This window comes from Dicentrarchus labrax, unplaced genomic scaffold (genome assembly GCF_905237075.1).
Source record: "Dicentrarchus labrax unplaced genomic scaffold, dlabrax2021, whole genome shotgun sequence".
In the NCBI taxonomy this organism is placed as follows: domain Eukaryota; kingdom Metazoa; phylum Chordata; class Actinopteri; family Moronidae; genus Dicentrarchus; species Dicentrarchus labrax.
Window position 1 is genome coordinate 2,424,265 of NW_026136724.1, and position 27,031 is coordinate 2,451,295.

Consider the following 27,031-nt stretch of genomic DNA (forward strand, 5'->3'; position numbering starts at 1 on the left):
TGCCTGTAAACATACTTTTGTCATCTCAAATAAATGAAATTGCATTTTAATAAATAAAGCACCTTCCTTCCCAAGAACTCCCTAGAAGAGACATCTAAGGCTGATTGGCCCCAGAGAAGGGGCCAGATGGAGGCCAGGCAAAGGTGGGTTACCAGACAGACACGGGTAGGCCCAGAAATGGAATGAGATTGACCTGGAAATACCTAATGTAGTTTCCTGTCTGCAAGGTCTTAAAGACCCAACACTTCCGCTGGCTGGGGACATAGAATTGGACTGAAGCAGCTGCTAAGAGCAGTGCTCAAGACATTTGTGGCGTGAGAAGTAAATGGTAAATGGACTGTACTTGTATAACGCCTTTCTAGTCTTCCGACCACTCAAAGCGCTTTTATACTAAATGCCACATTCGCCCTTTCACACACAGTGATGGCAAAGCCCATCGAAAAGAAAACACATTCATACACATTCACACACTGACGACGTAGCAACATGCGCAAATTTGGGGTTCAGTATCTTGCTCAAGGATATTTCAACATGCAGCGGGGAGGAGCCGGGGATCAAACCAACAACCTTTAGTGGATTAGTGGATGACCCGCTCTATCTCTGAGCCACAGCCCCCAAGAATTGGAACAGTTCCACAAGGCGGCCTTTTAAGCTTAGCTAGCCCAGTAGGTTTTATTTTGATCTCATACCGCATTTTGTTCTGAAGCTGCCCTCCCTGTAATGCAGGCTCTGCAAATTGGGCCTCAATCACTGTAATTTGGAAAGCATCTTTTGATGTTGCTTGTTCCTGGTAATATATCAACAGTCAGACCTGTAGTAGTCCAGCATGACACGGTTGGGCGTCTCATTGTTGCACAGACAGACGTGGTGGTACAGCTGGGCAAGCTCCTCACTCAGCGTCACCAACTCATCCTGAGCTGCGTTCAACGCCCCTTGGCTCTCACTGGCTGCTGACTGAGCTGCCTGCAACTCCAACTCCAGGCTAGACATCTGAAAGAAGAAGAGAGGAAATCCTTTATCTCTGTAACCATCTCTCACTCTGTTTAAACAGACACAGTCAGTATGTCATTGTTACCTTCTCCTGTCCCTCCCTGCAACTCTTCTCTAATGAGGCGACCTGCCTTTCCAACTTCAGGAGCTGACCATTTCGCCTTGGCTTCTCCTCCAATGCTCCCGCTGCACACTGAGCCAGTCGGTCATGGAGGGCTCTCACCTCTGCCTTGAGCTCCACCACCTCTGTCACAGCCACACGGTACTTGCACTGCATGATCTCCAGACCTGGCGTCTGGTATGCAAATACCTGACTTTTGTTCAGTGTCTCACTCTTATCCTCCTCAGTTCTTCCTTCCTCTTCAGCCTCTTCCTCATACCTGTCCAGCTCCATCAGGGCCTCATGGTTGAGCTGAGAGGTGGCACTGGCGTGGGCTTCCTGGTTGGGGTGGGCCCGTCTATGTAAGCGGCGGAGGACAATGACTTTCTGGCTAAGACGGAGGGCCTTCTCATGCTGCTCAGTTAGGGCCCCCTGGGTGTGTTGGAGCTGAGTCTGGGACTCCTGCAGGCTGGTCATCAGTGCTGCTTTCTCACGTTCAACCTGCAGAGGGCAGCAGCAAGATTAGGTAAAAGCACAGCATATATGGTATGATCCAAGACATTTTCAAACCTTTTTATACGCATACACAAAATTAGAGTAACTGGCGTCATCCCTAAGCATCCAAAAACCAGGGACCCAAATCACATTGTGCAGCTATATCTTCAATTATTACACTGGAATTTGAGTCCTTTGAATGGCTGTTTTTGCAAAGGAAGTGTTCAGATAACAGGAAGTTGAAACTGACTGTCCCCAATTCACCTATCACAATAATCAAAAGGAGAAATCAGGTCATGGGACTGGGTCTGTCTGTATAGATTATTTAGGTTCATAATTTATTTCATATAGGTCACTGAATGGGAATAGCAGGGATCCAAATGCACAGGACTCTGACAAGGAGCCCAAGTTTGTCTGGCACAAGTTTTGAACCTGGCTCAACTTTTTGTTTCTCTCTCTAATAATCAATCTCTCTCTTGACAATGAAGGCTAAAATGCACAAAATTTGTAAGGTAAAAGAATCCTGGTGTGAGATATTTGACAGCTGTCACTGGTGTAGAACCATCCAGACAGGTCAGAGATGCACTCTTCAACACAAAAACACATCTCTTACCATCTGAAAGTGAGCACTTCCACAACCAGAGCTACTTTAAACATACACTGAACTATAAAAACTGTCTCAAATATTTTAAACAGCATTAAACCACAAAGATATCTTCAAAACATTAGCCCAAGTACCTGTGATGGCACTTTTTCTCATTAAAGTAAATACTTTTAGGTTCCATTGGATGTAACGACACAACGCTGTAGTACAAAAGTGGATTCATTAACATTTAAAAGAGCAGGCTAGACAGCAGCAGAGGCAGCAATGAAACCAACCATCTACTGTAGAGTGGTCGATAGTGTAGTGTGTCAGTTGAGATATAAATAAGCTCTTCCTGCAGCCCATCCTATCAGAGAGGCTGCAGGGAGCAGGAATGGATTACACCAACAGGAACTGAAGCAGATTCACACAGGGATGTGTGTATACACACAATCTACAGCTTTGTGGTGATCTGAGCATGATTTAATGCATTAAGTAAGTGGTTGTTAGGTATGACAGATGCCCAGAGAGCTTGGAATGTATGAGAGAAAGTTGTTAGGAAAGAAAACAAGAATGAGTGCGTGAGACGAGACAAAAGGAGAAAGTGAGAGACAGGGACACAATGGGGATACTGTATGTCAGCATGTTTTCATAGTAAATTATTCAAAAAAGCTTTAGCTTTTTAAAGAGTTGTCTGCCGCTGGATTATGAACCTTGTCATGTGTGTTTTTCACAGCTAAAATTTGACGCAAATTAATAGTAATAACAATGTATTTTATTTATATAGAACTTTTCAGAAAAGCACATTTTTAAAAGATCGATAAGAGCTGAGCAGTTTTGTACTAGCTGAAGGAATGACATGGTGTTTTGGCTTAAAGAATCAGTATGTAGGAATTAGTGGCATCAGGGGCTAAGGTTGCAGATTTCAACTAACTGAACATGGCTTGCGTCTGTATTTGACAAACACAAAACACATTGATTCCTATATTCAGGTGATTATACACTAATGAAAACATACCTATAAATATTATATTCCATTTCTGACAATAGATCTTAAATGTTACACACTGGAATAGTCAGGACATGACTGTGTCTCCCTGTAAAGCACCATGTCTCTTAATTTTTCTCTGAATTTGTGCGTATCCTCAGGAGAATTACGTTTTTAGCCCAATCTCTTTAGGCTCTAAGGAAACGAGTCACTAAACAGTACATCATGAGTATGTTGTTTGCTCTGTCTAAAACTCTGATTTTGAATAGTCACTAATGTCAGCTTCGAGTACATGGTTGCTCAGAGAGCAGACTCACCGTCATCAGCTGCTGCTTGAGTTTCTGGATCTCCGTCAGGTTCATCTCACTGAAGAGGTCCGATGTCACCGTCCCATCAGCTTTCCGACCCGTCCCTCGGTACTCTCCATTAGCCCTGGGCACAGACCCAGGAGCTGTCCCCGCTCCAGTCCCACCCTGGAGGTGGCCGTTACACCTGACAGATCAGAGTAGTGTACAGCGTCTTTAGAATCCAGAAGATCAAACCAATTCTGTTGTCAGGCAGCCCTGTCGACCGCCATTCAAAGTTTGACTGCAAATCAACTTTTTGCAATATAGGGGGTTTCTTTACCCCCAAGATTTATTCTGTCCTCATACTCAACGTATTGTTCATTGGAATTCTTTCTGTCATCTGGTGACATGAACAATTGCAAACCTGTTTCTATAAAACTATTTAATTTATGTCATGTGTAACTGCCTAAATATAATGTTCATATGGACTGCATCTGTAAAATGTTAACTGTAAACGTATTTCATTTAGTCTCCAACAAATGCGGATGGCCCATTATTCTGAAATCCAAAAAGTAAAAAAAAAAGTCCCATTGAACCATTGTCAGAGTGCAGCCATTTCTCTCTCAGGCCAAAACAGACACTAATGCAGGCAAGACTATTATTACCTGCAGGATTGACTACTTTAATGCTCTACTTTTTGTGATGATGATTTGTCCCTAAGAAGAATATTACTCAATTACAATTACTTAAAAACTCTGCATGTGTGTTGACGAGGACCAGGAAGAGAACATTACACCAATTTGAAACTCTGCATTAGCTACCTGTTTGCTTCATAATTGATTTTAAGATCCTTTTAGAGGTTTATAAAGCTCTTAATGGTCTTAGTCCTACTTATTTATCAGATTTGCTTTTAGCCTATGAACCCTCTGGAACCCACAGGTCTTCAGGTAGTGGCCTTTTAATTATCCCCCAAAGTCCTACGGTGCAGAATCCTTTTATTACTATGGCCCTCTTCTCTGGAACAGCCTTCCTGATGTACATCAGGTGGTGATACCGGATTGTGTTTTTTATTTTTTAAATAGCCCTTCGGAGCAGTGGGCTTTGGTTTTTGGAAAATCTGGCTTTCAGTTCAATGGGACATTTTTCAGCACCCTACAAGGCTACAATCTGCTTTTAGCAACTGAAGCATGATTTAAGGTTTATATGGTTCTGTTTCAACAATGCAGGATAAGGATATATGTTATTCTATATTTTTTTTATTGTCAACAAATCCCATGTGCAGAGTCAAACCAGCCTGCTGAGGCACACTGCTGAGTGACATGTTCCTTCATTCTAACACACACATTGTATTTTATTCAAATCTAAAGACACTGCTCTGATGCCCCAAATACTCTCTAGAGCAATTAATCCACTGCTAAAAATAGTCCCCAGCAAATGCACTATTTTCTTACAAGTTTGATCAATCCTACAGCAAACAATTTCTGCAATCAGAAATATTCAACCCCCCAAAGATTTTGAGGATTTATCAATGAAAGTTTTTTCAAAGAGCAAGCATTCTGCTTTGGATTACTTCTTTATGAGTTGAGTGATACATAAAATCAGCACAGAATATGGATAATGTAGTATTTGTGTGTAAGAGTATATTTTGTTAAGATAGCCATGTTACAATTATTCAACCCCTATAGCTGTTTTTAAAGACAGTTTTTATGGCCTAAAGTGGAGTGGAGAGAAATATAATTAGGCCTTTGGGAACTCTATAATGACCCTTCATTTGCTTCAGCTGTAATGCATTTATAAACCCCACCCATGAAGGTATTCAAGATGAGCTGCAATCATGGGAGAGACAAAGGAGCTTCCACAAAAGCTGAGAGAGGAGATTATTTCATCACACCTGAAGGGCTTTGGGTATAAGAAAATTTCCCAAAAAATGTGTATTCCAAGAGACACCATTGGGAGCATTATAAGGAAGTTTAAAACTTATGGAACAGCTGCAAACCTGCCTGGCCGTGGAAGAAACATTTCATCAAGGGCCCTTAGCAACTTAGTCAGAACAACTACGAGAAACCCCCATGTGACTGCAAGACACCTACAGGATGATCCGATGAAGGCTGGTACAATTGCTTCAGTGGCAGCAATTAGACGTGCACTGAATAAACAAAGACCTCATGGCCTGACTCCAAGACGCATTCCACTCTTGACCACAAGGGACATCAAAAGTCAACTAGAATATTCCAGGAGGAATTTGGATAAGATTACAGAGTTTTGGGAGACAGTTCTATGGACTGATGAAACCAAACTGAAACTGTTTTGACATATGGACCAGCGGTATGTCTGGCGTGCAAAAGGCCAGGCTTATGACCAGAAGAATACCATCCCCACGGAGGTGGGTCATTGATGATGTGGGGCAGTTTTTCTGCGGCAGGAACTGACAATCTTTATTGTGTACCTGGCATCATGGATTCCCAGAAATACCAGGCCATTTTAAAGAGGAACGTGATGCATTCTGTTGACAAATTAAACCTTGGTGATCATTGGATTTTCCAACAAAACAATGATCCCAAGCAAACCTCCAAGTCAACCAAAGCTTGGTTGAGAAAAAGATCCTGGAACGTCCTGGAGTGGCCTTCTGAGTCACCAGATTTAAATCCGATTGAAAATCTTTGGTGGGATTTAAAGCAGGCAGTTGCAGCATGGAAGCCATCAAACATCACTGAGCTAGAGGCTTTTGCACGTGAAGAATGGGCAAAGATTCTGATCGAGAGTTGTAAGAAGCTTGTCAGCACTTAACCGTAAACGTTTGTTAAAGTTATAAAAGCTAAAGGATGCGCCACAAAGTACTGAAGCTGGGGGTTGAATAATACTGCACATGCACATGTGTTAAAAGAGTTACATTCTTCCTTTCAACTTCAAAGTTAAGTCAACTCCTCTTGTCAAAATAACTCAAATATGTATCAATAAATAGTTTTTGTTGTTTAATGAGTTTTTTTCTCAATTATGTCATTATCTTTCATCCTCATCACTATGATGTCTTTCTAGGTGAGGGGGTTGAATATTTCTGATTGCAACTGTAAATATGTGCTTGGAGATGAGAGTCATAGATAGGTTAGGGAAGTCAGAAAGTATGGAGACGTGGACAAAAACATTGTTGCTTTGGGTCTTTTCATAGCATTTGTTGGTATGGTACGCACTGACTTGTTGTACAGGTCACTAAAACCACCAGCCTGTTGGATGCCCAAGCATGTGCTCTACTTCCTATGACAATTACTGTCCCTCCACACATATTTGGCAAAGCAAATGAACTGGATTATAAATGTATTTGTAGGAGACAGGATTGACTATTTGCAAGTAAAACTCTTGTGGTCAGCCACAGATTAATCCAGCGACAAGCCTCAAAGCGGTTTGGAGGCTTGTACCATCAGTCATCATCCAACTCCACAACGCCAGAGCACCCAGTACCTCCAAGCCCCGCTGACTAAGACTGGTTTTAACTTCAACCAAACTGTGGCACAAACTATTTAAACTATTTATCTCTAATCTTTCAGTTTGCAGTTTAGTTTTTCAAGGAAAAAACTGCAAAAAATGTTTGCACACCATTTTACTGCATATTGCATATAGTGTATATATTTTTCATTTATAGTCTTATATCTTCTATTATATTTTGTTAATATTCTTATATTGTGATTCTTATTGCACTTGTACACTCTGTACTCTTTGCACTACATTCCCCTATGCTGCTGCAACTTGAATTTCTCCTAAGGGAATCAATTAAGGAACATCTTATCACTCTTTTCACATTGGTTTCATCTGTGCAATATCCACCTCGTTGGCTCTTCTGCATTCGGGGAGAGCAGAGTGGTCGGGGTGGCGCTGCCACTTGGCGGGGCGGAGGTGAATGTCAGGTGGGCACTGCCAGTGTAGGCCACATCACACATGCTCAGGTGGTGGACCAGCTCCCTGCGCAGGTGGTTTTTCTGCTCGCGTTCGCTCTTCAGAGACTCCAGCGCCTCCTCCAGCTGGCCATCTGAGATGTCTTTCAAACGCAGCGCATCCTGTAGCTGGCTATTGAGGACCTCTGTCTCCTCCTCCAGGACCTTGATCTCATGCTTCAGGCCTTCATACTCCACCTAAAACAGGAGTGGAAAAACAGAGGGATTGTCTAGCCAATGGACTAAATCCCTGATGTGATGGAAGTTCCTAAACAAAGGCTGTAACTGAAACTGAAAGTTGCGTCAAATTTTATTCTTAATTCTCAAATCAAATTCTACATACATTCTTTAGGCTTGAGGCTTTAAATATGTCTTCCAATGTTCCCTGTTACTTGATTTCATATTGTCAGTTATTCTGTATCAGCTGATATTCACCTTGACATTGGCCTCTCGACAAATAAGATGACGTTTACCGTTATCAGTGGGCCATGTTCTATTGTGATTCATTGATTTTGCGCTGGCGACATGTTGTGTTGGTTATTTCTAACTCCAATATTGCAGAATATGAATATTGCAGATGTGCTCTATGCAGCAGCATGGACAGTGAGCAGCTGTTAAGCCCTAAGTCTCACATCTTGGATGAGAAGTGAAAAACTCTATAACAAGGCAAAGATCTTCATCTTTGTAGATGTCTTTATCTTGCACAAAAAGGTGAATAAATAACCACAAAAAAACATCAGCATCAGCTATTGACCAAATTGTTATTTTAAACATTTGTATTGGCCAAGAATTTCATCCCGGTGCATCCCTACCTTAGTGGGCATGCTGTTGTAGAAGGGATGGGGCTCGAGTTCTAAATTGTCCGATCCATCGGAATCATATGACTTATCAGTTCCTTTTATCAATGCCGGTATGTTTTTTGGACAGTTGTGCATTGTCTGTGTCTATGTTACTAGAAACTTGCAACAAGAAGGAGTCATAGCAGAGAGAAAGAAACTGTCACTACTTAATTTTGCAAAGAACACTACTCTGCATTGATGCAAAGCTGTGTGCTTTTCCACAAAACTGATCAGGATTCCCAAAATCGCTAAAGAATTGGGCCAGTAAGCAGAATCGATAATGGCATTAATATCAGTAAAATCTTATCAATTCTTATCAATTCCCATCCCAATGTTGTACATGTACTGCAGTGGCAGGGGAACTGAGACATGTAGAGAAACAGTGGCGTAACTATCATATATGCAAGTAATCGTATCTGCACCGCTGCTATAATCTTGATTGACGTGTGCTGAACCCACGTTTGGTACGTATTTATGGTAGTCAGTGCGTTAAGCCCCTTATTCCATGGTGTCTCCATCTCACACTTAATGTTATTCACATTCATTAACAAAACAATAATGTAAAATACTCCTACATACAAACACTTTATTAACTCTACTCTACTGTATGTACATTGATGTTTTAGAATAATCACTGTCAACAGTTAAACTCATATGGTGCCTTCACAGGGTTTTTGTTAGCAGAGTAATGAGCACACAGTTCTGAACTGACCAATGTTGACATTTGCAGGTACTTTTTTACACTGTTTGATGTGCTGTAGCTGAGCAGCTTGTTGGCTATCTAGCTGGTGAACTTTTCAGCAGTGGAGTTCTACTTCCTCTGGGAATGTTGGTTTGCTAAGGTGCAGAACAAAAGTTCGGTCTAGACCTGCTCTATTTGAAAAGTATCCTGAGATAACTTCTGATTTGAATTGGTGCTATACAAATAAAATTGAATTTAATTTAATTGAATGTTTGTAAGTTGGACATGAAGGGGAAAGCTAATGTGGACTGGTTTTCAGTCTGTGGCTCTTGGGTTGTGTAGCACAGTGGTTTTCAAACTGGGGTTCCTGGCTTGATAGGTATCCCCAGTAAAGGAGGAATAGAATATTTCAACTTTTAACACATTTATTTGAAATTAGACCAACAAGGAACGGGGTTGGCTGTTTATATTGATTGTGACTTATAGTGATCCTAGTTTGATCATTGATCGAAGACTTCTCTTCGAATTCTCCGTCTACATTGTCTCGACAAGTGATTTATAGTGCAGATATGTGTGTGTGTTTGTGTGTGTGTGGCAGAAAAGAAATACTAATATATGTGACTAAGGCAAATAAAGTCCCACCATTGGACCGATGTAAAATCGGATCCATTATCTATTGTGTGTGTGAATCCTCTGTACCTGATTCTGTCTGAGTGTTGACACCAGTTTCTGCAGAGAGATGTTCTCCTCCTCCAGCTCAGTGTAGTCCTGGAGCAGCCGCGCCTCACGAAACTTGTACTCCCTGATCTCCTCTCGCATCCGGCTGCGCTGCAGCTCCAACATCTCATTACTCTGCTGAGACAGTTCAGGGAAATGGAGCTGGAGCTGTGTGCGGTTTATAATGCTGACAACCCAATTAAATGACTGGAACCAGCATGAAAGTAACTTGCTTTTACATGTTAACTGTTTAAAGATGCACTTATAACCATGTTGTTAGCCAAACCATTTCCTGTTTGTTTTATCCATGAAAACACTCACTTACAAATATATAGCACCAAGCTAGCTTATGTATGATATGATATCCTTATCCTTATCGCTGTACTGTACCTCCCTCAGCTCCTGCAGCAGCGTGCTTAGGTGTTCGTTGTCAGCCTGTGCATTGGAGGCGGTGGACCGGCTGTGCTTCAGCTCCGACTGGAGCTCCAGGAGGCGCCCCATGTAGTAGGCCTCCTTGGTGGCGGACTCCTGCAACAGTGTCTCCTCGTTGGTCTCCCCATCTTCTGCCACCTTACGCTGGGTGGAGTAGGCTTGGCCGAACGCCTGGAACAGAGCAGGAGAGGAAAGGTAGAGTCTTACATGAAGACGTATAAAGTAGTTTAAATTCTTATTTAGTCTTGTTCTTATATTGCAATGTCAATTTAAACTTGTGCTGGTTCTGGCTCTGGTTTCTCAGCCTTTTTATGACCCAGGACGTTTCGGAGGGGCTGCGAGCTGCTTGTTTCTCTGATAACTTAAGATCCAGATGTCCAATGACTAAAATCCTTCAGCTGGTTTAAATCTAGAGTTAAAAAGCACCAAGATCTAAACAGTGGATGGTAAAAAATGTGGCTTCAGACTGGATAAACAGTCAATATATGACAGCTTCTGGCAGACAACCACAACGCTGACGCAGGCCCAAAGGGGATATGACGCCATTGACAGGCGACCGGTGAAATGCAGCGTTACAAATTATAGATTTAAATAAACATGATGACAGCTAGCCTATATGGATAAAATGTAGAAAGGGTTTTTCATTGGTTTCAAAGCATCTCTACTGCATCCATGGTACAAAAGTTTATGGAATCACTGCAGATTGTAAAACAGCTTGGAAATGTGTGGAGTTCATTGTTAGTGACAGCAGTGAGAGCGACAGGACAGAGCCATGACACTGAGGTCCAACATGTAAAGAGAGGTGAATCAGCTTCAGTAGCCTTATCACTGATCACTGAGCTCTTCCTCCACTGAAAACTGAAGGGAGGAACATATTGTACTAAAAATCAATAAGAGGGCCCACGCTAGGCTGAACTTCAAGCGTAGAGAGAGGTAGGGAAAGAATATGTGGGAAACTCTCTCTCTCTTCTTGTTGCTCAGGGGAAACTCCAGTCAATGTGTGTGATTTTGCTTATGGGCATGACCGCAGCAATCACGGTGCACTGTGCATTTCCCCACAGGAGTATAGTGTAAGTACAGCTTAACACAGTCAGCTGGGACCTGTTCTCTGCCCCTCTGTTCACTGAGCCAGTGCTGCATTGAAGACTGCATACATGTTAGGCTGAGTTCACTAAGATTAACAGGGTCCCCACCCTTTTTAAGAAATCGTTTTCCAGGACCTTTCTAGGTTTTTCTTGATAGTACAGGACTTGCTTTGGTTTAAATCAATCAATCAATAAGTCAATCAATCAATCAATCAATATTTTTTTTAAATTAGGTCCAGAAACATCCCTGTGCATGTATTTAACAACCATGACAACATATTTGATCATTAACAGGCAGTTTGCATTTAGATGTGACCATCAACAGCAATTCCACAGCACTGTTCTAAGATTTTTATGTTTATCGCTTAGAAAAAAAAGTACAGTACATCCATGATTAGTTAGGAGCTAAAATGTGATGGTAGCATAGTAAGCAGAGGTCAAAATGAATGGTTCAAAAACACTGCATTTGTGGGTCCAAACAGGAACAATTGGGAAGAGAAATGTGGACCAGGAGGACCCCTTTTCTGCTAAATTAGCTCTGGTTCTTAAACCGGTTCCATTCAAGATTCAACAACAGTTAACAAGTAATAATCTTCCTATTAGGAATATAGCTGCTTCCTGTGTGAACCATCTATAGCTGAATAGGGAATGCTTACCCTGTCTATCTGGAGAGCCTGATATTTTCTGAGGTGGTATGTGGTGTAGAAGAAACACTGCTCTATATGGCCCTAAAGCACAGCTAGTCTTCCTAGGGTCCACATTTATTTGCCATCTCTCATCTAGTCTAACGTGTTCTAATGTCTCTGCACAACTGTGGCAAAGGAAAAGGGATTATGTTGGTGCTGCAAGACCTGATTGGCTGGGTCCAATATAACATGTTACTCAGCCATGCAGGTTAAAAGCCCCTGTTGTGTAGGATGTGACCAATTCTGCCCCTATTGGTAGTATCAAAAAAGACACAGTGGCAGACAGCAATGTGCACTGCTACCACCCACAGATCTGACCCAGGACACTGACAGCTGCAAGCACCATATTGTCTTTACTAATTTTAACTACCACTGTCGGAGTGCCCTACAAACAAAACCTTCAGAATAATCTGAAAAACACTGCAACCACATAAACATAGTGTGTACAAATATGGATTTTCTAAGCTGCACAAAGCACAAAGCTTTTTGTGTCACCTCAAACGTAAGGCAAGGATGAGCTGCATTTTCAAACCCTACAACGAAGAGCACAATGACATTTCAGGCAATAACAGTTTGTGTTTGTGTCCTGTTGTCTTTCAAGCTGTCGTGGCAGCTCACAATTGTCAGCACACATCTCAACTTGTCAGCTACTAGAGAATGTTCATTACTCATCTGAGCTGTGAGGGTAAAAAGATCCCATCAGCACCCGACTGGAAACTTTTTAGACCTCAGCAGGCAGCGGAGCGTCGGTGGAACACATAAGGGACAAAATATTGATTTTACCCATGAACTCCCTCTGTAACATCCCACAGCTAATCAGCACTGTAGAGCAGTTACTGGATATGGATGACGTGCGCAGCGGAACCGTCTGTTCATGGCCACGGCTCTGCCATTACTTTAACACAGCACACACACAACAACAATGCGTACGTGTCAACACACGGCACCATAATGACATCCATTCAATACGCGAGGCAGTAACATCAGGCTCAACATGCCATCGGAGTGAAATACAACTGACATACACATTCAACTGCCATACATCAGTGTGCAGGAGACATTGATCCTGGTATCAGACAGCAGGGGTGGCTTGTAACAGATTACACGTAATGCACAGGAGTAAACAAGTCATTTTATTCAGGAACTCATGTTCCTTTTTTAACCTGTACCTCTACTCTATGTATTTTTGAACCAGTAATCTACTTTTTACTTTGCTACATTTGCTTTTATACCTTCAAGAGCAAAAGGCTCTATCTACAGCCAGTGTTTGATTTCTGGGATACTGTAAATAAAAATGGCTCATTCTAAGGTAATATTCAGTTGATGATACACTAATGAATAGCTATGAATATTATATTCCATTTCTGCCAATAGATCCTCCTAAATGTTACACACTGGTCCTTTAAAAACTGTAAAAATGTAGAGCTAGCTAACATGTAGTGTTGGGGTTGTTGCCTTAAAAAAAGTAATGTATAACACATTACTCTTTACTTTTTTTAAAGCAATGCAATAATTTACTTAATTTATTACTCCCTCACGTAATATGAACTGCATTTAAGTCAAACACACTCACTGTAGTCACTCGCTCATCAAACTCTGGCTTTATAGTAGACTAGTGCAGCTTACTTGACGTGTTTATCATTAAAGCAGTGGTTCTACCTAATGAGGAAGAGTCTGTCAAAATGTTTGTCAGACAATTACTTTCGTGTCGGAGAGTTACAGGAAGCTGGATCCTTGGTCAGTTAGAAGATTGTTTCTGTCCACCCTTTATGCAGATAATTGAACAATTTGTAGCACTGATTAGTAACTCTAATGTGAGTACTGAATTTAGGAACAGTAATGTGTACAGTATTGTGTTACAAACAAATGTGATTACAGTAATGCATTACTTTGTAATGCTTTACACATAACAACTAACGATAGTTAGTATAACTAACGGAGTTCTCATTTTACGTTGATTCTGGCGGCCCCTGTGGACAAAAGCAATAGTGTTTTCACCACCTCGGTTCATTGATTTCAGGGGGAATCCGATCTAGTGGCAGGCATTAAGAGTAACTATATAAAAACAGCCAATATTCTCGCTGATGTTCTGCTTTGTTTATGTGGGTCATACGGAGGCATCCGAGACTGTTTGCATTAAGTTTAAATTGTTGTGCTTTTGAATGCAGCCATGCTAATGTAATGCCAACTTCAATGTTAATGTTACTTTCATAATTTCTGTAGTATTCACCCCTTAAGAATATTAAAATGGAAAGTGACTTGTACTTTATTAACAAGGTGCTTTACTTTACTTTTACTTGAGTAGGTTTCTCAAGTGGTAATTTTTACTTTTACTTGAGTATAGATTTTCAGCACTCTACCCACCACTATCAGTGTCATGGTTTTGAGTTTACCTTATTTCCTGTTTTATTTTGTAAACTCCTGTGTCTTGTTTAAATTCACTTCCTGTCTTTGTCTGTTGTTTGTTTTCCCTCCAGTTTAGAATGTCTGTCCCACCCTGATTATTATATGCTTCTTTTTATCCTTCCCCTGACCTGTGCATTTAGTCTTTAGTCTGGAGCTGCTTACCTCCCTACCTGCCTACCTGTACCTGCTTCTGCCTCTAATCTACATTCAATCACCAATGTCATCCTGCTGACTGTCTCACATTTGGGTCCAATCCTGATTTTCCTGAGTTGTAACAGTTGGACAGCATCGACAAATTTCTCAGGAAAAAGTAAGCAAAAGGAAATCATAATGTAAAATGTTATGCGTAAGGGATAAGGAACAGAGGTTTTGGTCATAATTAACTCAATGGGGACCCCCAGAAACATCCCAGTGAGAGTTGGAGACTGATTGAATCAGAATCAGATTCAGAATGAGATTTATTGCCAGGAAGGTTTTTACATATACAAGGAATTTGTCTTGATGCAATGGTGCTTAAAATATACAATCACACAAAAAATAAAAAGATAAATATATAAATCACACAAAAATATACAAGTCACACAAAATTCACACAAGTATAAAGTACTTTTTAAAAAATATAGATAAATAAAGATAAGAAAAGATAATAAAACTGTACAGAAGACGGGAGTGCATTAATGTAATGCATATATACAGGGTGGGTATGAGAGTCAGTGACATTGGGGGGTCCGGGCCCTGTTAATGAGGCCAGCTGCAGTCGGGAAGAAACTGTTTTTGTGGCAAGAAGTTTTGGTCCTGATGGACCGTAGCCTCCTGCCAGAGGGGAGAGGTTCAAAGAGTTTGTGGCCAGGGTGGGAGGGGTCAGCCACAATCTTGCCTGCACACCTCAGGGTTCTAGAGACGTACAGGTCCTGGGGGGATGGCAGATTTCAGCTGATCACCTTCTCAGCGGAACGAATGATGCACTGCAGTCTGCCCTTGTCCTTGGCAGTGGCAGCAGCGTACCAGATGGTGATAGATGATGTGAGGATGGACTCGATGATGTAGGTGTAGAAGTGCACCATCATCGTCTTTGGCAGGTTGAACTTCCCCAGCTGCCGCAGAAAGTACATCCTCTGCTGGGCTTTGTACAGGGAGAAGAGTAGCCTTGGGGGGAACCAGTGCTGATGGTCTGGGAGTCAGAGACATTTTCCCCCAGCTTCACATGCTGTTTCCTTTCAGACAGGAAGTCTGTGATCCACCTGCAGGTGGAGTCAGGCACAGTGAGCTGGGAGAGAGTGTCCTGTAGCAGAGCTAGGATGATGGTGTTAAACGGAGAGCTGAAGTCCACAAACAGGATCCTGGTGTAGGTTCCTGGGGAGTCCAGATGCTGGTTGGTGAAATGCAGGGCCATGTTTACTGCGTCATCTACAGACCTGTTGGCTCTGTAGGCGAACTGCAGGGGGTCCAGGAGTGGGTCCGTTATGGCTTTCAGGTGGGAAAGCACAAGGCGCTCAAAATATTTCATGACCACAGAGGTGAGGGCAACAGGTCTGTAGTCATTTAGTCCTGTGGTCCTTACTTTTTTGTGGACACAGATGATGGTGGATGACTTGAAGCAGGCTGGCACATGACATGTCTCCAATGAGGTGTTGAAGATGTCCGTGAACACCGGAGACAGCTGGGCAGCACAGTGCTTCAGGGTGGATGGAGAGACAGAATCTGGTCCGGCTGCTTTGCGGGGGTTCTGCCTCTTAAAGAGCCTGTTGACGTCCCTCTCTTTGGGGGGAGGGAAGCAGCAGTAGAACCGATTCAGCTCATTTGCCAGGTGCAAGTCGTTGATGGAGTGGGGGGTTTTGGGCTTGTAGTTTATTATCTGTCTGAGCCCCTTTCAGACAGAACCAGAGTCGTTGGCTGAGAACTGATGTTGAAGTTTCTCAGAGTACTGTCGTTTAGCTTCTCTCACCGCCTTCCTAAACTTGTACTTAGACTCCTTAAACCTGTCCCTGTCTCCACTCCTAAACGCTTGCTCCTTCTGCAACTGTAACTGTCTGAGTTTGGCTGTGAACCAGGGTTTGTCGTTGTCAAAACTCACCCTGGTGCGTGATGGTATACAGCAGTCGACACAGAAGCTGATGTATGATGTCATAGCCTGTGTACTCATCGAGACTGTTGGTAGCAGTCCTGAAAACATCCCAGTCCGTAGAGTCCAAACAAGCCTGGAGATCCTCCGCAGCTTCACTGGACCACTGCTTTAATGTCCTCGCAACAGGTTTACAGAGGAATCAGGTGGTTGAACACCCAAAACAGACACCACCAGGCCAAAACCACTTTCAGAATGAACTGCAAAGAGGTCAGAGGTCATTGACCGGGAGTCAGCAGACAATCGGAGAAAGATAGAGGACATTCACATTTGACACCAACCTTGAACAGAGAGACTCCCCACTTATATATAAAATTAAAACCAACTCCTCAGTATCACAAAATAAGAGAATGAAATGTGGGCTGTTAAATATCAGGTCTCTGTCCTCTAAAGCTGTTTTAGTGAATGAATTAATATCAGATTATGATATTGATTTACTTTGTCTTACTGAGACCTGGTTGTCCCACGAGGAGTATGTTAGCCTAAATGAATCCACCCCCCCAGTCATATTAATACTCACATTCCTCGAGGCACTGGCCGAGGAGGTGGAGTGGCAGCCATATATGATTCGAGCGTTTTAATGGACCCTAAACCTAAACTAAATTATAATTCATTTGAAAGCCTTGTTCTTAGTCTTTCTCACCCAAACTGGAAAACACTGCAGCCAGTTCTATTTGTTATAGTGTACCGCGCTCCTGGACCGTACTCTGATTTTATATCTGAATTTTCAGAGTTTCTATCAAGCTTAGTCCTTAAATCAGATAAAGTAATTATTGTAGGTGATTTTAATATTCATGTGGATGTCGACAATGACAGCCTTAGTAATGCATTTATATCATTAATAGACTCAATTGGCTTCTGTCAGAGTGTAAATAAACCAACTCATTGTTTTAATCACACTCTTGACCTTGTTTTATCATATGGCATTGATATTGAACATTTAATAGTCTTCCCACATAATCCTTTCCTATCTGACCATTATTTAGTAACTTTTGAATTCATACTATTAGATTATAAGCCATTAGGCAAAACTTCCTACAGCAGATGTCTATCTGACAGTGCTGTAGCTAAATTTAAGGAGGAGATTCCTTCAGTGTTTAATTCAATGCCATGTCTGAATTTAACAGAGTCCTATAATGACTTTAGTCCCTCTGAAATTGATAATCTTGTCGATAGTGCTACAGGCTCACTACGATCAACATTAGACTCTATCGCTCCTATAAAAAGGAAATTATTAAAACATAGGAGACTAGCACCTTGGTATAACCACCAAACCCGCCAGTTAAAACAAATAGCTAGAAAATCTGAAAGGAAATGGCGCTCTTCCAAATTATCAGAATATCGCTCAAATTGGCAAGATGATCTTAAGATTTATAGAAAGGCCCTCCGTAATGCCAGAGGAGCCTATTACTCAGCACTAATTGAAGAAAATAAGAACAACCCTAGGTTCCTCTTCAGCACTGTAGCCAGGCTGACAGAGAGTCACAGCTCTATCGAGCCACATATCCCCATAAACTTAAGTAGCAATGACTTCATGAGCTTCTTCTATAATAAAATTATTACTATTAGAGAAAAAATTAATCACCAACTGCCATCAACAGTTATCAGTGGCTCTCCAAGTTCAGGGACTTCTGTCAATGTAAACTTAGATGTATATTTAGACTGTTTTTCTGCTATCGATCTTCATCAGTTAACTTCAATCATTTCTTCATCGAAGCCATCAACCTGTCTATTAGACCCGATCCCAACTAGGCTGCTAAAAGAAGTTGTTCCCTTAATTGGCACTTCTTTACTGGATATGATTAATCTTTCTTTATTATCAGGATATGTACCACAGTCCTTTAAAGTAGCTGTAATTAAACCCCTTCTTAAAAAGTCCACTCTTGACCCAGGGGTTTTAGCCAACTATAGACCAATTTCTAACCTCCCGTTCCTCTCTAAGATTCTGGAGAAAGTAGTCGCCAAAGAGTTGTGTGACTTTCTACATAACAATAGTTTATTTGAGGATTTTCAGTCAGGATTTAGAGTTCATCATAGCACAGAGACAGCTCTGGTTAAAGTTAATAATGACCTTCTGACTGCTTCTGACAATGGACTTGTCTCTGTACTTGTATTATTAGATCTTAGTGCTGCATTTGACACCATTGACCATGATATTCTTTTACAGAGACTTGAGCATCAAATTGGCATTAAAGGAACTGCCCTAACCTGGTTTAAGTCATACTTATCAGATCGTTCTCAGTTTGTACATGTTAACGATGAATCCTCCATAAATACTAAAGTTAGTCATGGAGTTCCACAAGGTTCTGTACTTGGACCAATACTATTTACTTTATATATGCTCCCTTTAGGCAACATTATTAGGAATCACTCCATTAACTTTCACTGTTATGCAGATGATACGCAGTTATATCTATCAATCAAACCCAATGAAATTAATCAATTATCTAAATTACAAACATGTCTCAAGGACATAAAATCCTGGATGACCTGCAATTTTCTGATGTTAAACTCAGAAAAAAACGAAATTCTTGTTCTTGGCCCCAAAAACCTTAGAGACTCATTGTCTAAAGATATAGTCACTCTAGATGGCATTAACTTGGCCTCTAGCACCACTGTCAGGAATCTTGGAGTTATCTTTGATCAGGATTTGTCATTTAACTCCCACATAAAGCAGACCTCTAGGACTGCCTTCTTTCATTTACGTAATATTAGAAAAATTAGACACATACTATCAAAGACAGATGCAGAAAAACTAATCCATGCATTTGTTACTTCAAGGCTGGATTACTGCAACTCTTTATTATCAGGTTGCCCCAATAAGTCCATTAAAACGCTCCAATTAATTCAGAACGCTGCAGCACGAGTACTGACAGGAACTAGAAAAAGAGATCACATCTCTCCTGTACTAGCTACTCTGCATTGGCTCCCTATAAAATGTAGAATTGAATTTAAAATCCTCCTCCTCACCTATAAAGCTCTTCATGGTCAGGCCCCTTCATATCTTAAAGAGCTCATAGTACCCTATTACCCCACTAGAACACTACGTTCTCTGAATGCTGGGCTACTTGTGGTTCCTATAGTCTCTAAAAGTAGAACAGGAGCCAGAGCCTTCAGTTACCAAGCTCCTCTCCTGTGGAACCAGCTTCCAGTTGTGGTTCGGGAGGCAGACACCCTCTCCACATTCAAGAGTAGGCTTAAGACATTCCTCTTTGATAAAGCTTATAGTTAGGGCTGGATCAGGTGAGTCCTGAACCATCCCTTAGTTATGCTGCTATAGGCCTAGACTATCGGGGGATTTCCCATGGTGCACTGAGCTACTCTCTTCCTCTCTCTTTCTGCACTCATTCATGTCCCTTTAATGCATGTTACTAACTCCACTTCTTCCCCGGAGTTCTTGTGCTTTCTCGTCTCGCAGGTTCTCATGGATCCTGGTGGAGCCTCCTGCCATGGTCCTGCTTGACTGCCATTGCCAATACTGTTGTTGCTGTGCACCTGTCTGTCTGTCTGTCGCTCTCTCTCTCTCTCTCTCTCTCTCTCTCTCTCTCTCACCCCAACTGGTCGAGACAGACGACCACCCACCTAGAGCCGGAGGATCTGTCCTAGGTTTCTGCCTTTTAACAGGCAGTTTTTCCTTGCCCTTGTCGCCAAGTGCTTGCTCATGGTGGTACTGTTGGGTCTCTGTAATTAATGTTAAAGAGTTCGGTCTAGACCTGCTCTATTTGAAAAGTGTCCTGAGATAACTTCTGTTATGAATTGGCGCTATACAAATAAAATTGAATTGAATTGAATTGAATTATACACAGTACAATCACCCTACGTGGCCCTTTCAGTTGAGATTTATTATTATTTATTCCACAGGTTGGATTGGAAATTTCCGATCCGTGAATTACGCTGGTATCGGTCCCGATACCGATACTGGATCTGATCGGCCCCATCCCTAGTTCCAGTGTCATTTCAAGTTAAAATGTTATGTTTGACAGTATGTTTTCTTGAGATTAACAAGGAAAACAAGTAAATACTGTGTATACTTAATGACCTAAAGAGAATGAAAATATAATTTCAATTCAATTCAATTCAGTTATATTTGTATAGTGCCAATTCATAACAGAAGTTATCTCAGGACACTTTTCAAATAGAGCAGGTCTAGACCGAACTCCTTATAACATTTACAGAGACCCACCATGAGCAAGCACTTGGCGACGGCAGCAAGGAAAAACTTCCTTTTAAGAGGCAGAAACCTCGGAAGAAGTTGTTCCCTTAATTGGCACTTCTTTACTGGATATGATTAATCTTTCTTTATTATCAGGATATGTACCACAGTCCTTTAAAGGATGACACGCAATTTTCTGATGTTAAACTCAGAAAAAAACGAAATTCTTGTTCTTGGCCCCAAACACCTTAGAGACTCACTGTCTAAATATATAGTTACTCTAGATGGCATTACCTTGGCCTCTAGCACCACTGTCAGGAATCTTGGAGTTATCTTTGATCAGGATTTGTCTTTTTTTTTTGTCACATGAAGCAGACCTCTAGGACTGCCTTCTTTCGTTTACGTAATATTACAAAAATTAGACACATCCTATCACAGACAGATGCAGAAAAACTAATCCATGCATTTGTTACTTCAAGGCTGGATTACTGCAACTCTTTATTATCAGGTTGCCCCAATAAGTCCATTAAAACGCTCCAATTAATTCAGAACGCTGCAGCACGAGACAGGAACTAGAAAAAGAGATCACATCTCTCCTGTACTAGCTTCTCTGCATTGGCTCCCTGTAAAATTTAGAATAGAATTTAAAATCCTCCTCCTCACCTATAAAGCTCTTCATGGTCAGACCCCTCATATCTTAAAGAGCTCATAGTACCCTATTACCCCTCTAGAACACTACGTTCTCTGAATGCTGGGCTACTTGTGGTTCCTTTAGTCTCTAAAAGTAGAACAGGAGCCAGAGCCTTCAGTTACCAAGCTCCTCTCCTGTGGAACCAGCTTCCAGTTGTGGTTCGGGAGGCAGACACCCTCACCACATTCAAGAGTAGGCTTAAGACATTCCTCTTTGATAAAGCTTATAGTTAGGGCTGGATCAGGTGAGTCCTGAACCATCCGTTAGTTATGCTGCTATAGGCCTGGACTATTGGGGGATTTCCCATGGTGCACTGAGCTCCTCTCTTCCTCTCTCTTTCTGCACTCATTCATGTCCCATTAATGCATGTTACTAACGTCACTTCTTCCCCGGAGTTCTGGTGCTTTCTTGTCTCGCAGGTTCTTATCGATCCTGGTGGAGCCTCCTGCCATGGTCCTGCTAGATTGCCATTGCCAATACTGTTGTTGCTGTCTCTCTCTCTCTCTTTCACCCCAACTGGTCGAGGCAGACGACCACCCACCTAGAGCCGGAGGATCTGTCCTAGGTTTCTGCCTTTTAACAGGCAGTTTTTCCTTGCCCTTATCGCCAAGTGGTGGTACTGTTGGTTCTCTGTAAATAATGTTTTAAAGAGTTCGGTCTAGACCTGCTCTATTTGAAAAGTGTCCTGAGATAACCTCTGTTATGAATTGGCGCTATACAACTAAAATTGAATTGAATTGAATTGAATTGACTTGATGGGGGACGATGGACAATAATAATAATGATAATAATAATAATAATAATAATAATAATATCAGTAATATTAGCAGAGGGAGTCAAGCAGGACCATGGCAGCAGGCACCACCAGGATCCATGAGAATACATTTGTATATCCCAAAACATTTTTCTATATTATTCTGATAATATTTAAATATTCTGAGTTGTATCCAGCTCAGAGAGGTTGTATGGAAAATCACTTGAGTGTCTGATTAAAGAATCCACACAAAATGAAATCCCCTGCTTCGACAGATAAATACAGGCGGCCCTTTATTGCCTTGAATGAGTCAGCACTATTGTTGGAAAGCAGACTGACTGAGAGATTAACATCACCCCTGTTATGACCCTAAGAAAGTGAAACCAGACATTACACATAAGAAAACATTTATAATAAGTCATTGGACCTGAGCCCCAGCTGAGATGTTCTCATAGGAGCCTATCAGACGCTCTGCAGTCCTAAGATTGTGCTCTGCGGCCAGTCTATATCCTCAGGATCTATTTTAGATCATAAAGAGGTGTTTAGTGAAAAACAGATTGTTCCAGACGTTGTTTGAAGCTTCACAAACAGACACAAAGGCAGGAATCTTTCAAAACATAAAGCACTTGTTTCTGTCTAAATGACTTGTTCATGAACTGTTTCTGACAGGTATTACCATCAGTTTGTTTTGGCAAGACAGTCACTGTATAGTCAGTTTCATGTGTTGTTACTATTGCAGTCAGCTTCTCCCAGTTAGGATTCCTTCAGTGTTCATCGTTCAGGAGGTTTCTACTGTCTTCTCCTCTGCAAAACGAACTGATTAAAACTGGTAAAAACAGGCATCTCATAGGGGCTGCGAGCCGAGCTGCTGCTAACGTTAGCTCAGCTTGTTTCTCTGATAACTTAAGATCCAGACATCCGATGACTAAAATCCTTCATCCGGTTCAAATCTAGAGTTAAAAGCACCAAGAACTAAACAGTGGATGGTAAAAATGTGGCTTCAAACTGGATAAAAAGTCAATGTATGACTTCTGGCAGGAAACCACAAAGTTGACGCATGCACAAAGGGGATATGATGCCATTGACATGCCATGTGACCGGTGAAACACAGCATTACCTGAATAAAATTACACATTTCTCTGAGTTTGAACATTGTTGGAAACATTTGGGATAATGTAAGTAGACAACTTAACTAGATATACAACATAGTTCTAGCTTTTTTTTTTTGACATTTTATGTGGAAATGTTAAGTTACGGCAGGAACGTACCATAACTTACAATCTTTTCCTAACCCTAGTTTTTGTGGCTAAACTAAAGTGAGACTGTTTCACAATATTCATACAAGCTTTTTTTCTGCTTTATATACCAGAAGAAAATCATATTGGATCATTATGGATAACATATACGCCGATACTGATACGATACCAATGGGCAATATCGCCTGACTGATATATCAATCAGGCTCTAAGTAAGATTTTGGTTGATTGGGGTTGTCAGAAGTGGCCTTTTTTGCCCCAGAACCCCTGAGCAGTTAGCTCTGGCCCTGCATGTGGGTTAAGAGTGAAATGAGCACATTCATCTCAGCTGACAAAAAGTTGGAGGTGAGTTCTAGGAGGTCTGAACCGGCCAACAGCGATATGTTAATCTGCCGCTTCCTTCGACTGTCGCTCTGAGACCAGTGTCCTACTTAGCTGACACAGTGCCTTACTGCCAACTCTGACTTCATCCTGTCTCAGACTGAGAGAGACAAGGACAAAACAAACGTGGACAGAGCGGTGTCCTACTAGCCCACTGCGACAGGACACAGTGGCCTCACAGGAAAGAAATAAGTGATGATAGTGAAGGGATTCACATATATAAGAACACCCACAATTCATTTTTCCATCTTCCCAAACCTTTATCTATTTCACCTCCCTCTTTTACTCCATCTATCATTCTCATTTCTCTTTCTCCCCCTGTGTCTTCAGTCAGCTGCTCCGTCAGCATACTAATGCCCCCGGACTGAAGATCTTCCCATAAAACTGTCCCAGGCTGAGTGACGCTGTGGGAAAGGCTAAGACATCAGAGTGGGTTTATGCTGCAGTGTCGCTTAGCAGGAGTTTAGCCTTTAAAACAGAATATTCACTATGTGTGAAAAGTGATACCTGCTCTTGCAAAATGGTTGACGGGACAAAATCTCCTCCGGTATTTAGATTCTACACTGTTCTGCTTTAACACACAGCATCCAGGGATCATTAATTTATCTATCTAAAATACATAATACCATGCTGAAGCTTAGAAACCCTCAGATTTTATAGGATATTATAGATGTTTGCTTCACATAATGTTAATTTGCTCAAATATTTGACCCAGTGTGACACCAAGTAGCAAACTAGTTCGTCATGCAGCCCTACATTTGAATTTAATCGGTGTCATTTGAGTCAGCATAGACAGAGTCTGACCCTGAGTCAGTCACCCAAACAAAGGCAGCCCAGTTAGTTGGTATTTCTAGCCCCATCCTCCCAATTATCACATTCACACTCTCCAGGGTAGATGATGTTATTATTGTGCAGTGTATTCTTGACACTGAAACATCACATTACTTGCAGATTACATCTTATTCAGCCATTTATCTAATATTCTCATCCATAAACTTCAGTGCCTGAGTAAAAGCTAGTGGTGTAAAGATTTTGGTTTTTTTTGTCTGTGTTTATTGTAAAAGCAATAAACACAATGCCGTGTAATTCTAAAATGAGACATCTGTTGTCCATGGTAATACACAGGTTGGCTTATTATAATTTAGAATGGAAAATAATTTTTCTACATTAAACAATGTTAAGAAACATATCAGATTGCATTGTATTGCACTGAATCATAACAAACCGTTTCCACTTAGAAGACCAACCCCAACAATAAGTTGATTATATTGAATAATTATTGATATAACTTACTGTTTTCTTCTCCATTGTTACCCGAAAACTATTAAAACACATTAAATAGACATATCATGGCGTTCGTCTCCATCCTGAAACTACTCCATAAACATACTGTTACTACTATGACAAGCAAGAGATGGGACAAAGCCATTGTATTGCAAGTCTCAGGTCCAGCAATCAAATCCAGACTCTCATTGACTGTTTTTATAACCTCTGTAGATTTGATTCAAACTTTAGTAAAAAAAAACCTGAACCTTGACATTGATTTGTTAGAGAGGAGGGCAGGTGTTTAGGCCCGCAGTCTGCTGTGTCACTTCACTGTAAACCTCCCACCATGACGTCTGGTCAGATCGATAGTCACCACATGCTAAATATCACTGTCAGCCAGCTGACTTACAGTAACTGTGGACTGTGTGTGTGTGTGTGTGTGTGTGTGTGTGTGTGTCCGTCCAACCCCTGCTGGGTGAGTAAACGCAGACAGGCTGCCAGTATTGTGAATCAAGGTCAGTTCACTGCCAATTATACTGCAATAGATGCTACAAAAACACACACACACACACACACACACACACATTATTATTTAAAGCCTCCATGCAGGGTGTCTGATTTAAAAAGCAGGCAGACAGCAGGCATTCCCTGACCTCTCAAGCCTCTTTCTGTCATCTGAAGACACATGCACACATCAGACACTTCCATCAACAGCCTTACAGTGTTTCCATCAGTTGTTTCCTAAAATCAAATGGATGGATGGATGGATGGATGGATGGATGGATAGATTGTTGTGTTTTTCGGTGCGATTATTTCTGATATATTGAGCAAATTACGTTTGTTTTAGTTCACATTGCCAGCTGTAAGTCTTGATCATTGATCTGCATGAATGACCTAACCCCTGACTGTTTTCCCAAGATGGCGCCTGCCTGTACACGCGAACACTACTGTTGTTCTAAACTATCTTTTTAATAAACTGTCTGTACACTTACGATGCTTCGGTTTATACATAGGGGCCCTCATTATGCTGCCGTATAAGTGTGGTGCTATTTTGAGTCTTGTTAGTGGTATAAAAAGAGATTTCTTTTCACGTTACTCTGTGCCCCGTTGACCAGCGTTATAAGCTAATTAGCGGTTTGTGCTAAAACTGGTCACGGTCGATTAGCATGAAAACATATCCCAGAGAACGGACCAACTCGGTACACATGTGTTATTAACCCATAGGTTCAATTTGCGCCAGAATTGTCCTTTAATTTTCTCGAGATCTCGAGATAACGAAACTTTGTTTTCTCGAGATAACGACATAATTAATTAGAGATCTCGAGATAATGACTGTGATATGATAACTGCGGTCAAACCAGCCGTTACTCCGATCTCCGTGGTCAAATCAGCCACACTTAAATTTACAGAGTATTCACTTCTGGTTTTCAAAATAAAGGTATTAAGAACAGTAAGCTATAATTCGAACCTACATTTAAAATAAAATATGTTACATTAAAGTGTTTCATGTGCCCATGATGAATAAAAAACATACTTAATATCAAGCATTTTTACTGCACCAATGTGGAGAAATTCAATAATAAAAGTCCCATATTTATACCTCCAGATTCCATATTTTCTCATATTTGAGCTACTGTAAAAACACTTTGCTCAATAATTCCTGGCTATTGATGGTATATTTGACTTCTGAACATCTAATACTACAAGCATACTTAATATCAAGCATTTCTACTGCACCAATATGGAGAAATTCAACAATAAAATTCCATATTTGTACCTGCTTTTACTGTACCTCAAATATATGAAAATATGCCACTTGGAGGTACAAATATGCATGCGCATGAAACACTTTAATATAACATATTTTATTTAAAATGTAGGTTTGAATTGTAGCTTACTGTTCTTAATACCTTTATTTTGAAAACCAGAAGTGAATACGCTGTTTCTCCACAATTACCATAATGGCTGATTTGACCACGGAGATCGGAGTAACGGCTGGTTTGACCGCAGTTATCATATCACAGTCATTATCTCGAGATCTCTAATTAATTATATCGTTATCTCAGGAAACAAAGTTTCGTTATCTCGAGATCTCGAGAAAATTAACTCGTTATCACGGGAAAACAGAGGAAATAAAATGTAAGAATGCATGGCCCTTTAGGGCTTCCATATCTTGTGGTTAAATCATGAAA

At 41.1% G+C, this 27,031-nt stretch overlaps 1 protein-coding gene across 4 annotated transcripts in view; it reads right to left on the reverse strand.

Moving 5' to 3' along the window:
* Positions 1–27,031, reverse strand: part of LOC127358715 (protein bicaudal D homolog 1-like) — a 59,399-nt gene that overhangs the window by 16,214 nt on the left and 16,154 nt on the right. For 2 of the 4 annotated variants that reach the window (XM_051392014.1, XM_051392012.1), the window contains exons 2-7: positions 9,998–10,210; positions 9,590–9,742; positions 7,263–7,567; positions 3,474–3,648; positions 1,076–1,591; positions 812–990 (exon numbers count right to left, since the gene is read on the reverse strand). In XM_051392014.1, coding sequence (XP_051247974.1) covers positions 812–990; positions 1,076–1,591; positions 3,474–3,648; positions 7,263–7,567; positions 9,590–9,742; positions 9,998–10,210 — 1,541 coding nt within the window. Of the gene's footprint in view, positions 1–811; positions 991–1,075; positions 1,592–3,473; positions 3,649–7,262; positions 7,568–9,589; positions 9,746–9,997; positions 10,211–27,031 lie in introns of all 4 variants that reach the window. The other 2 variants (XM_051392013.1, XM_051392011.1) reach the window with 1 other exon arrangement.